General features: G+C 48.3%; 1 protein-coding gene across 2 annotated transcripts in view; it reads right to left on the bottom strand.

Moving 5' to 3' along the window:
* UBR5 (ubiquitin protein ligase E3 component n-recognin 5) overlaps nucleotides 1–13,183 on the bottom strand; it is a 162,981-nt gene that overhangs the window by 143,001 nt on the left and 6,797 nt on the right. For both annotated transcript variants that reach the window (XM_088442666.1, XM_088442667.1), the window contains exon 2: nucleotides 72–116. In XM_088442666.1, coding sequence (XP_088298792.1) covers nucleotides 72–116 — 45 coding nt within the window. The remainder of the gene's footprint in view (nucleotides 1–71; nucleotides 117–13,183) is intronic.

Below are 13,183 nucleotides of genomic sequence, written 5' to 3'. Positions count from 1 at the left end.
TGCTCAAATGGTTAATTCTACATTCAATTAGAATATAATTCCCATAGTATATTAATGACAACTTCACTCACCTGCTTAAGTTGTATTTATTCAGTTTTTCAGAAACTTCCCTTAACCTAAAAAGAAACAAAAAAGGAAATATTACAAAAGTCTAAACTGCATAATAAGAATTTATGGTGTCTAATGTACATATTTCCGGAGCCTATCATCAGTCATACATGTGTGCAAGGTTTCTGCTACGCCATATTTTTGTCCTCTCTCTCAAAAAGACAATTATAATCCTAACAAAATGCAATAATCTCATTGGATATTTAAAAACAATTGGAATATTAGAAGACTAGTCTGAACTAATTGGGGGCGGCGATAACGTTACATGGCAATAGGCGGACTGGCCATATTTTCCGGGTTTCTTATAAAAAAAGAAAAATGGTGCAGCAAATAGTGAGGGGCAGATTGATTTACCCATGGGTTGTGCTGCACAGTCTCTTCTCCAGGTATTGCCTGGAACTAACTAATTAGAGAGCTCCAAGGGAGCAGAAGCAGCTAATTTCTACAAGCACCACTGGAGGGAACGAGCAGAAATCAGCATTAACTGCTAAATCAGGGCTGCTCACATGTAGATCGCCGGTCCACAACAATAAGTTTTAAGGATTAAAAAAAAAAGGTTATCCACTCAAGAGTCTCCACTCAGATCTCCAGCTAAACACTATCCCTTCCAATCACAGCTGGACATTACAGGAGTAGCTATCGACTGTACGGGCGACTCGGAGGCGAAATAAAACAATTGAACAGGTGGTCATCGAAAGTCGCACCCAACTGTATCACCACTGCGCCTATCCAATCAGGCATCGCTTTAAGTGCTCAACTCCTGCTGCCAACTATTTGAATTGCACCAGCAACCCTGCTGATTTTGCATGGTCCAGATAAATGCAGCTCCTGCTCAGGCAGGTGGTAAGGGATGCCCACCAGACTAAAGGTGCCTACACACTTAGCGGTATTTTACACGATTTGCCAGATTCCGACGCATCGTGACAAATAGTGTACAATATGCCCACGATGCGCGTCCCCGCAAGTCGTACATCACATCTTCAGATCTGCCGTGCTGTAGCGCAGATCGGACAATCTCAGTCATGTTGCACTGGAATAGTTAGGAGGCACGATAGATCGTTTGTCACATTGGACAGTTTTTAACACCAAGGCCCGAATTCAATTTGAGGCGAAAAGTCCGGATCCGCGATACTTTTTCGCCGATGACATCATTTTTGCCTGTTTTGCATTTACCCAGTATTCAATTTGAAAAGACTTTCCAAAAGTTTCGCCTATGAATAGCAGGCGGAAAAAAGTGCAGAATTGTGGTTTTGGGGTGCAACATTGCGGGAACCCCCTACAGCCTTCAGATAGACCCCCAAAGGTAAACTGTCAAAAAAATTTAACACTCAAGGACACCCCAAAAAATGACAAAAAGGGGGCGAAAAAAAATGTTGGGGTACAAAGTTAAAAACTAGCGAACTTGACTCTTGGGGGGTCCCCAAGTATGCCCCAGGTATTTTGATTGCAGGTGCTTGCAGGAGGCGGATTTTTCAAAATTTTTTCAACTTCACTTTAGCAACTTTTAAATACGCTGACCCCCATTTTCAAGTACCCCAAATTTACAGGGATTAGCGATTTTACCCCCCAAAAAACTCCAGAATACTATTCTTCACCACTTGCAGAAAAACGCAAAACGGCACCTATTGAGCCAGTTTAAAAACCCCAAATACCTTCAGCAGGGCTATTCAGGGGTTACCCATAGTGATCCCCCATGTCCATGCATCTTTTGGGGGTGTCAGGCTGATTTCCCCAAATCTGACAGTACTTTCCGCCTGTCTCAGTTTCGCCGGGTGCAGTTTACGCCTACTTTCAAATTGAATACGGGGTAAAGCGGGCACGCGTGCGATACTTTTCCGCCTGCAAAACAGGTGAGAAGTCCGGGCTGCGAAAAAGTATCACGGCTCGGCTCAAATTGAATAAGTCTCCAAATCGTGCCGAGGAGATGCTGAGGAGAGTTCAAGGGGAAATCGGACACAATGTCGGATCGTGAGCACATCACCAAGTGTGTAGACACCTTAATACTAAGGAGAAAGCTTAACCTTTTTCTTCTGTAATAAAGCTTGTTATTGAAGCACCATTTTAAGTCCAATCACATTCATTTGAATGAGCGCCAATATTTGCATATAAAAAAAAAAAATTCATAGAAATAGCCAATTAAAATATCTGCAGATGTTTACCATTGAACAAAACAGGATATCAAGGAGATAATATAAAGATATAGTAAGCTGCACTGGGAATGTCCAATGAATACAGGCATTACTAATCTATTAAAGAAAACCTGACTTGGTAAGTAACATTAATCATTTATTTATACTAAACTAAGGGAAAAAAAGAAGCTTGTGTAATGGAGTTTGAAAACACTGTGCAACATTTTCTTTAACCAAGTGCAGTGACCGATTTGCCCCCCCCCACCACTATCCTAACAGCTAAGTAGACTGATAATTGACGGGCGCTGCTTAGTGTTGATGTTTCAATAAAAAGCTGCTGTTTAACATGGAGATAGTCAGTCTCCTAAATATAAGTATAAACATATAGAAAATAATAGCACTTTAAATTCAATTTACCCGACAGTTTACAGGGTAAATATTGCATCGGACGGGCATGCTGGACAATCCTGCATGCCCGACCGAGCAATATTTAACCCTCGGTCGCCCGCACACACGCTACAATTATCGGGACGATCCGCCGATATCAGGCGGATCGCCCCGATAATTGTAGCGTGTATGGCCATCATTACACTTCGCAAAAAACATGTAGAATCAAATTAAAAAAACAAGAGATATGGTAAGAACTTACCTTTATCATCTCTGTTTCTACGAAATCCATAGGGTCCACAGGGTTGACTTTGGGGTATAGCTGGATCTGGATCCACGGGCACCACGCAGTTAAAGCTTTGCTGATCCCAGGATGCACTTGGGTCCGTCCTTCTCTATACCCCGCCCCCGTGCCACAGGCACCACAGTTGGTAAGCAGCCAAGGCCGGAGGAGGAGACTAAACAGAGAGAAGGAAGACTGGAACACACAAGAAACCATACTCTCAGAAATGGGAGACGGAAAACCAGTGACCAGTCACACGTCCCATATGAAGCCAGGCGCGTCAGGGCGGGCGCCCTGTGGACCCTATGGACTTCGTAGAAACAGAGATAAAGGTAAGTTCTTACCATATCTCGTTTTCTACTTCAGGGTCCATAGGGGGTCCACAGGGTTGACCTTGGGGATGTCCCAAAGCAGTTCAACTAAGGGCGGGGACGCTCCTGGGCTGAAAGGAGAACCCGGCGCCCAAAGGATGCATCCTAAGAGGCGAATGTGTCAAACGCATAAAACCTCAAAAACGTCTGAATTGAAGACCAAGTGGCCGCCTTACACAGCTGAACAGCAGAGGCGCCACGCCTAGCAGCCCAAGAGGGACCCACAGAAAGAGTGGAATGAGCCTTAACAGAGGCTGGCACAGGTAAACCCTCCTGTGCATAAGCCTCACAAATAACGGAACAAAGCCAACGGGCTAACGTTTGCTTGTTGGCAGGCCAACCCCTCCTGTGAAAACCAAAGAGGACAAACAACGAATCAGGCTTCCTAACCGAAGCAGTCCGGTCCACATAGATTCTAAGTGCCCGGACTACATCTAAGGAAGCCTCACCAGCTGAAAGATCAGGGGACTGAAAAGCTGGCACAACAAGTTCCTGATTGATGTGGAACTTCGAAACCACTTTAGGTAAAAACTCAGGACGAGTGCGGAGCACCGCTCTGTCCTGGTGAAAAATCAGAAAAGGAGGGCGACAGGAAAGCGCCCCCAATTCTGACACCCTCCTGGCAGAAGCAATTGCCAGGAGAAAAACGGTCTTAAACGTCAACCACTTGAGTTCCACTGACTCAAGAGGCTCAAAGGAGGACCCTGCAGGACCCGTAGCACCACCGCCAAGTCCAAAGAAGCCACAGGAGGCACGAAGGGAGGATGGATCCCAAGAACACCTTGGAAAAAGGTGTGAACATCCGGCAGTGTAGCAATCCGTCGTTGGAACCACACGGACAAAGCGGACACATGAACCTTCAGAGAGGCAAGGCGTAAGCCGAGGTCCAAACCTGATTGAAGAAATTCCAAGATTCTAGAAACTCGGAACACCTGAGGATCATAGCTTCTGGACTCACACCACTGAAAGTAAGTGCGCCACACCCTGTGGTAAATCCGTGCGGTAGCCGGCTTGCGTGCCCTGAGCATGGTACCAATAACCGAACTGGAGAAACCCCGAGACCTCAAGACGGCTGTCTCAAGAGCCACGCCATCAAAGACAGCCGACCCAGATCCGGGTAAAGGCAGGGCCCCTGAGACAACAGGTCCCGACGCTGAGGAAGAAGGTACGGAGCGTCGATGGAGAGGCTCCTCAGATCGGAGTACCAAGGACATCTGGGCCACGCCGAAGCCACCAGCACGAGTGTGCCACCGTCCTGCTTGAATGTCCGCAGGACCCGAGGAAGTAGGGATATCGGAGGAAACATACGCCAGGTGAAATGTCCATTTCACCGACAGCGCGTCCACCAGACATGCGCCTGCGTCTCTTGTCCTTGACCCATAAACGGGCAGCTTGCGATTGTGACGGGAGGCCATCAAGTCCAGCTCCGGCAGCCCCCATCTGTCCACGAGTAGCTTAAACACCTCTGGGTGAAGCGACCATTCCCCGGGATGCACGTCGTGACGGCTGAGGAAGTCCACCTCCCAATTGAGGACTCCGGGGATGAAGACCGCCGAGATCGCAGGAATGTGGCACTCCGACATCGCTGCCCGACTGCGAGTTCCTCCTTGATGGTTGACATAGGCCACCTTGGTGGCGTTGGAGGACTGCACCTGAACCGCCCTTCCGTGAAGAGCAGGGCCGGACGACTGCAGGGCCCTGTACACTGCCCGCAGTTCCAGGATGTTGATGGGGAGAAGAGCTTCTTCCGCAGACCAACGACCCTGAAATGACAGCGAGCCGGTCACTGCCCCCCAACCCCGGAGACTGGCATCCGTCGTGAGCAGGACCCAGTCCGGGATCCAAAAGGGGCGCCCCTCGACCAGATGAGCTGTCTGAAGCCACCAAGCCAAAGACTGCCGAACCTCCGGGGACAACACCAGCATCTGAGAGCGGATCCGGTGAGGTAACCCATTCCATTCTGATAGAATCAGCCCCTGCAGGGGCCGGGAATGGAACTGGGCAAATTCCACCGTGTCGAATGTCGACACCATGGACCCCAGAACTCTCATAGCCGAATGGACGGACAGGCGGCAACTGCGTATCCGCAGCTGCAGGGAGGAGACCTTCTCAGGAGTCAGGAAGATCCTTTGCCGACGAGAATCCAGCAGGGCTCCCAAATTAACCATCCGTTGTGATGGAATCAGGGAGAACCTTCTCCAATTTATCAACCACCCGTGCACTTGCAGGCAAGCGATCGTCCGGTGAAGATGTTGAAGCAGTACCTCCAGGGAGCTCGCCAGCAACAGGTAGTCGTCCAGATGCGGCAGCAGCCGTACATTCTGGTTGCGAAGATGTGCGGCCATGACTGCCATAACCTTTGTGAATACCCTCAGTGCCGTGGAGAGACCAAAGGGTAGCGTCGGAACTGAAAATGATGCTGAAGGATAGCGAACCTCAGATACCGCTGGTGCGAAGGTGCTATGAGGATAGGGCGATGAGAACCATTGGGTTTCTGCACCAGAAACAGAGTAGAGTAGTACCCCGTCCCTCGTTGTGATTGAGGAACGGGAACAATGGCCCCTGCTTTCAGCAAGGACTCTATAGCCTCATGAATCTGTAAAGCCTTGGTCATGTCCTGAGAAGGACTCGTGCAGAAAAACTGGTGGGGCAGTCTGTGCCTAAAAGACAGGGCGTACCCGTGGGAGACCACTTCTCGAACCCAGGCATCCATGGTGGTATTGTGCCAGCACTGGGCAAATTGAAGAAGTCTGCCTCCCACTCTGGGGTCCCCCAGAGGGAGGCCCGTCCCATCAGGCAGAAGGTTTATCCTCCTGCTTGGAAGAAGGGCGTCTGGCACTCCAGGCCTGCTTCTTGAGCTTAGAAGCGACCTTGGTCGCCGACTGCCTCGGGAAGGACTGACCTTTTGCCTTGCCCTGACCCCGAAAGGACTGAAAAAGCAGAGCTCCGTACTTTGGTAGGTGCAGAAGCAGAAGGGAGGAAGGCTGATTTAGACTTAGCTAGAGTATCCACTATTTTGTCCAAGTCTGGACCAAAAAGCAACTCTCCATTAAAAGGCAAGGCCTCCAGGCCCTTTTCGGAGTCTGGGTCAGCTCTCCAAGACCGCAGCCACAAGGACCGACGTGCCGACACAGCTGCCGCCGACACCCTAGAGGTCAGCAAGCTTGCATCCAATGATGCTTCCCCAATGTAGGAAGCCGCATCCCTCATTTGTCCTATCAACGCTCTCTGGATATCCGGAGCATCATCCAGAAAGGTATCCTCTAAAGCAGTGTTGGCTAACCTTGACACTCCAGCTGTTGTGGAACTATATATCCCAGCATGCCCTGCCACAGTTTTAGCATGCCCTAATAGCAAAACTGTAGTAGTGCATGCTGGGTTATGTAGTTCCATAACAGCTAGAGTGTCAAGGTTAGCCAATACTGCTCTAAAGCGTTGGCCCAGCTCTCGATGGCCTTAGCCACCCAAGAGATGGCCATGGACGGACGGGCCACAGCCCCAGAGAGAGAATAGATAAGACTTTAAACAAGTCTCCACTTTCCTGTCCGTGGGATCCTTCAGAGAGGAGATTGACAGCAAAGGCAGCGTAGCGCTTTTAATTAAGCGGGTGACATGGGAATCCACCGCAGGCGGAGAATCCCATTTCCTGCAACGAGCCTCAGGAAAAGGATAGTTGGAAGCCAACCGTTTCTGTGGTTGGAATCTCTTGCTGGGCAACTGCCAGGCCCCCGCCATATGATCCGTCAACTAGTCGGACAGGGGAAAAACAGTCGAAGCTACTTTGGCCTTTTTAAAATTAGGGTACTTCGACCTGGGAGCCGGCGCATCCTCCTCTATATGAAGGATGGCCCGCACCGCCCTAACCAAAGCCGGCACATTAATGGAGGACTTAGCCTCCACCTCCTGGGCCCCGGCATCCGAGTCAGAGTCCTCATGGATCTCTCCGTCATCCGAAGACACGTCCGTGTACTGCGCCGCCAGTGAAGCCGGAACGGGTTGCTTGGACGCCTTTGGGGGCAAATCACTGTGCAACATTGACTGAAAAGCCGATGACGAGGCCGCCAGGCTCTGAACAGAGCTGGAGAGGACATCCACCCAGGGAGGGGGTATCGTCTGAGGATACCCCTGAAAGGGTACCACTGACTGCTGCGTCACCGTGGGAGACTGCACGTATACAGGCAATCCCGCATAAGGACCCACAGTCTGAGACTCGGGAGGAGACTGCACCAGATGCGTAACCCCCGGGGAATGGGGGATGGTAGGGACCGCAAGGTCCGCGATTGACGCCAGCACTTGTGTAAACATCGCCCAAGGAGAATCCTGCGCCACCGGGGGTTTAGAGGGACCAGGTACCAGCTGGCACCGTCCGCACAGACCGTCCTGAGACAAATCCACCCCGTCAACCCCTGCTGAACAGCGCCGGCAGGAAAACACAGGAGCCATGGAGCGCTCATTCTCCTCATCAGACATGACAAAAACTTTTGCAATAAAAGAGTATCACCGAAACGAGGTAAGGCGTATAACACCTGCGCACACCCAAGTATGCAACACAAACAGCCCACAATATGGAACTGTGTAACACACCACTGTATGTGACGGACCTCACAAATACGTAGATCTATTATTAGTGAGGTACACAGAAAGACCACCCCTCCCCCACGCACACGCGGGCCGTAGGAGAAGGAAAGGGATAGGTATAAGCCGACAGTAAGTAGAAATAAACACAGATAGCAGCACTAGCAAAAGTCACATACCATGCAGGAAGTTATACTCACTGCACCTTCAGCTACAATCAACCTCCCAGATTCAGTGTCTGGGAGGGCTATAGCGCTGCGAACACTGTCCTTTGCAGGGGAGAGGTACGCAGGGGGACCGGTCGACTTGATACCACCTGGGAGCTCTGCGTTGCTGCCCTGAGAAGATGGCCGCCGGAGAGCTCTGAAGAGGAGTGGCCGAGAGAGAGAACAGCCCAGCGACGCCAGCACGCATGAGAGAAGGCGCTCTGGGCTGAGGGGAGGAGCCGCTAAACCAGGGAAGGCTGCCTCCCCTGGCCAGTAATTAACCCCCAGGGATGCCGGTCCCCTTCCGGACCTTACACTCTGGTGGTCCAGCGGTCACGCGGGGTATTCCTGATGCAGGGGGAGCCCGCCGCCGCTACTAGCGCAGCCGGTCTGTCCCCAGAGACCGGCGGCTAAAGACTGCCTTTCATCCCCCGCGTGCAGCGCTTACCTGGCCCCGTAGTATCCGGCAGCAGTCAGTGGGAGCTCCCGGAGCCACGCTAGTTCTGACTCCGGGGTCCCGCTGCGATCCCCAGATCAGTACAGGTGTTGCAGCGCCAGCGGGGCTGTTGGAGCGGCAACGTGGACGTCCAGATGGACAGTCTGATGCTGCCGCTCTGAAGATAGTAAAAAATAAAATAATAAAATCTTCTTTTTAAAAATAAAGCTTAGGGGCTCCACTGCCCAGGGTGACCCGACTCCGGCCGGGCACCAACTAAAACTGAGGTGCCTGTGGCTCGGGGGCGGGGTATAGAGGAGGACGGACCCAAGTGCATCCTGGAAGCAGCAAAGCTTTAACTGCGTGGTGCCCGTGGATCCAGATCCAGCTATACTCCAAGGTCAACCATGTGGACCCCCCTATGGACCCTGAAGTAGAAACAGTGCTTTAAAAATTACTACTGAACACACCTCATCACTTCAGGTATACGGCCATATTCAATTTGAGGCGAAAACTCATTATCGCCGATGACATCATTTTCGCCTATTGTTATTATCGCCGTATTCAATTACAGGGCGAAAAGTCAATGTAAAAAAAATGGGGATAATTTTTCACCAGCCCTTAGCAGGTGAAAAAAAGTGCAGAATTGAGGTATAGTGGTGCAGGTTTATAAAAAAAAAAAAAATAGCCTGCACCCCTGGAAAAGGCCCCTAAAAAACAATGTGTGCAGAAAAAAAAAAAAAAACGGGACAGCCCAAAAAAATTATTTTAAACTTTGGGGTAAAAAAAAAAAAAATTAGGGGGAACACACTTCTAAAATAGCTTAATTCATTCCAGAGGGGTTCCAAACTATGCGGCAGGTATTTTCTTCATTGCGGTTAGTAGCGGCAGATGCATTTTTGAAGAATTTTTAAAAATCATTTTAGGGACTTAAAAATATGCTAGCACCCATTTTAATGTACCCCAAATTTGATGGACAGTTATTTTTCCCCCCAAAAAAGATAAATGCTCTTCTGCATCACCTTCTTCAAAGCCACATTTATGGACCTGCCGCGGCTATTTAAAAACTTGACTTCCTTTCTGCATGCAAAATGGGGGTACCCATAGTGATCCCCCATGGCTGGACATCTTTAGAGGGGTCCCAGGATGATTTCCCATAAAAATTACCTTTTTTTCCGCCGACCCAAGTTTCGAAGTCCCATTTTTGCATCATTTTATATTGAATACGGGGAATAATCGAGCACACACGCGATACTTTTCCAAATGGAAAACAGGCGAAAAGTCCTCAAATTGAATACAGGCCATAGTCTATGTGCGCTCAGAAATTATAAGCATTTTGCACACGTCCTGTGGGAAAACAAAAGTCCAGCTATAGGTGCTTTATTACCGGCTCTGTGGAACAATAAACAGAGTCCTTAATTAGCGATGGTCGAATAGGCAGCAAAAGACCAACGCAGATGTATAGGGTCCTAGTCCACAGTCCTGCAAGTCATAAGCTGGTAGTCCCCAATCTGGACAATGGCATGGCTCGTATGGAGAATCTTCTTATAGAGCAAATCAGATGCCTAGGTCCAATCCACTGACGCGTTTCGCTGCTAACGAGCAGCTTTTTCAAAGGTGTCTAGTAGCTTTAATATATAATTCCTCATTAGTGACAAGTCGTAACAGCTGATTACATTATTGACAGTCACATATGTGGAGTCTTGCAGCCTATTGGACCGTCACTAATTAAGGACTCATTTAATTGTTCCAGAGCCGGTAAAGCACCTATAGCTGAACTTTTGTTTTCCCACAGGACATGTGCAAATTGCTTATAAATTCCTGAGCGCACATAGACTATACATGAAATGATGAGGTGGGTTCATTAGTCATTTTTAAAGCACTTTTTTATATCTTGATTCAACATGGTTTTTACTAAGTGCAACAGAGTTTGTTCTCAGGTTGTTAGGATACATATAGAAAAGAGCAGCGCTTTAAATTCAAGATATGAATTCTAACAGCTAAAGCCACAGCCATTTCACAGATAACTGCACAGCTCTCTACTGGTGTTTTCTCTTTGGCTTCTTTTTAAACATTGGGGGATCTTTATTTGGGGGAGGGGGGGGGGTGTAAACTTACTACACTGCCCAAAGGGCTTACTTAACATGACCAACAACAAAATTGACAAGCAAAACTATCCCTGGCCCTCACAACAATAACCGGGGGCCACAGAAGACTCACCAAAGTGACCAGGTAGCACATGCCCAGCATAAAGCATGTACTCACAACTGCTGTCAGCACAGTTCATGACGGCAGACAAAACTTGAGCAATTGATGGATATAATGGAAGAATGGAGTCTGAATATGAAAAATTATATAATATATATATATATATATATATATATATATACACACACACACACACACACACACACACACATTACAATGTGGGAAGATCCGGCACTCAGATAAGAAGTAGCTTATCCCGTTGCCCTCCGTCAGCGGTGCACCATAAGTGCACCAAATGTAGATAAATACCGGCGGCACTCAGGGATTTAAAAGAAGAGGCAACACACTCATAGAAGACAGTCAAGTCTTGACTGTCTTCGACGAGTCTGTTGCCTCTTCTTTTAAATCCCTGAGTGCCGCCGGTATAGTGTGTGAGTGTGACTATATTTTCCATGATCCGGCACTCCCTGGTATAGATAATAACTGCCCCGCGTGCCCTCCTCAATGCACCTTACTGCAAGAGGTCCACTATCACATACCAATCTAAACGGCGGCACTCCGGAGTGCCGCCGTTTGGATAGGAATATATATATATATCCTTCCGATCTATGGCTAAAAAATTTCCTAGTATGGTGCCATTGTAGGCACAATATTGTCAGGTTGGACAGCAGGTTCGAGCGTTGAGCGACGTTAGTCAACGACCAGCAGGAGCGCGCATTGCTGGTCGTTGACTGCATATCCACTGGAAGATATAATCGACTGTACGATAACGATATCGTTAATTATATCGTCTAGTGGATACGCGGCTCTAGGGGCTGTTTCTGATTTGGAACAAAAGTAACTTTGCACCTGGACAAAATGTTGCACTGCGAGGGTTGTAAATACTGGCTGTTTTTGCATAAATACCACAAATACTGGACAACTTCATTTTTACACTGCATTTTAGATTGGAGCGAGCTCCCGGAGCTATTCAATTCAGTGCGCTGTGTGGTCGGAGAATGCCGGTCATCGCACCTTAACAAGGGTGTTAAGGCGCGGGAACCGGCATTCTCGGACCAAAGTGCTGGGTGTGCGGCTGTTAGCGCCACGCTATGCAGAAAAACAGCCGCGAAACCGGCACTTTGGTCTGATTTCTCTTCGCATCCCCAGGGGGGGGGTGCAAGAAGAAATCCTTAGCGCGCCCAAACAGCGCGGTGTACTGAATAGCTGCGGGAGCTCCCTCCCACAGCTATTCAACATCGCGTTGAATTAAATTCCCCCCATACATCCCTAATTTCCAAGTCACAGTATATGGTTACAGCAAAGTGTGCAGGTTTAGCAAAGCAAGATCCAAGAGAATAACAGATATTTATACAGACATCACTACCATCAAGATGGTGCTGCATTTTGCAAAACCCAAAAGAAAGTTAGAAAAAAAAAAAAAGTCACCTACATTTAAAACTGGAGGAGTTATCTAGCAGTTGAATGGGTAAGAGGTAGGAAGTGGGACCTCACCTCTTTTAATGAGTCATACCGACACATCAGAGAGAGTTGCTCATGGCTAATGTACAGCTGTAGAAATAGATTGCTGCTTATATGCTGTGATTGTACTGGTTGGTAGCGGGGGACACTGGTGCTGGTAAGCTACATATAAATTGTTGCCAGGTACCCATTTTTAAATATGCCCTTTAAAATTAAAGTAAAAAACCAACTGCTAATTTCAGCCATCCTTACTGCCAACGTAAACGGCAGTAATGACCATAACAGGTCCTATACAGTCTAAGCCTCCATGAGCAAAGCACGTCTGCTTTCGTCCTAAATCTTGTGCATTGTACATCACAAGCCATGACGTACCAACTAAAAGGTCTAATTTGCAAAATGTAGTCCCTGTCCTACTTAGTACACCATTAGTGTACACACAAGTACTTCCCAGCCTTAAAGCAACAGGTTGGGCAGCGGTTATTAGAGGAGATCATGCTCCTGCGATGAGATGCTGTCCCCCGTACAGGCAATTGTGCTCATACATCTCCAGAGACTGATGGTTATTATCCTCCGTTAAATACTTCAAGCAACAGTGCAGCTTATTTATTTAGCTGCGAGCCCTTCGGCATCGCCTTCCACTACATCCTAACCTCGCCACATAATGCGCCACTGTAACCAAAACTGCTTCTTTGCAATGTACAATTCACAGTTAAGTCTTAAAATACCATCTTGAGGCACTGAACTCAGTTCCTGCGGCCATTCTGCACGACCATAGAGTTAGAGGGCCGATTATCGCCTGACCTGTGACAGACGCTAAATCTTTGTACACAGTCGCTCGGATTTGCAAAATCCGACGGCTGCGACACTTGTATACTTTCACACAGCCGCTGTGGACAAATTCGCAGCTGCAGTGGCATTAGAGTACATCTTCGAATCAGGTGGAAGAAACCCAACAACTTTTCTATACTTTGAGACATTACTCACCTTTGCGGAAAAGCAAGTTTCTAGTGTAATGTAAA

This window comes from Taudactylus pleione, unplaced genomic scaffold (genome assembly GCF_031769625.1).
Source record: "Taudactylus pleione unplaced genomic scaffold, aTauple2 ptg000314l, whole genome shotgun sequence".
In the NCBI taxonomy this organism is placed as follows: Eukaryota; Metazoa; Chordata; class Amphibia; order Anura; family Myobatrachidae; genus Taudactylus; species Taudactylus pleione.
This window is presented reverse-complemented; position numbering and strand designations above follow the sequence as displayed.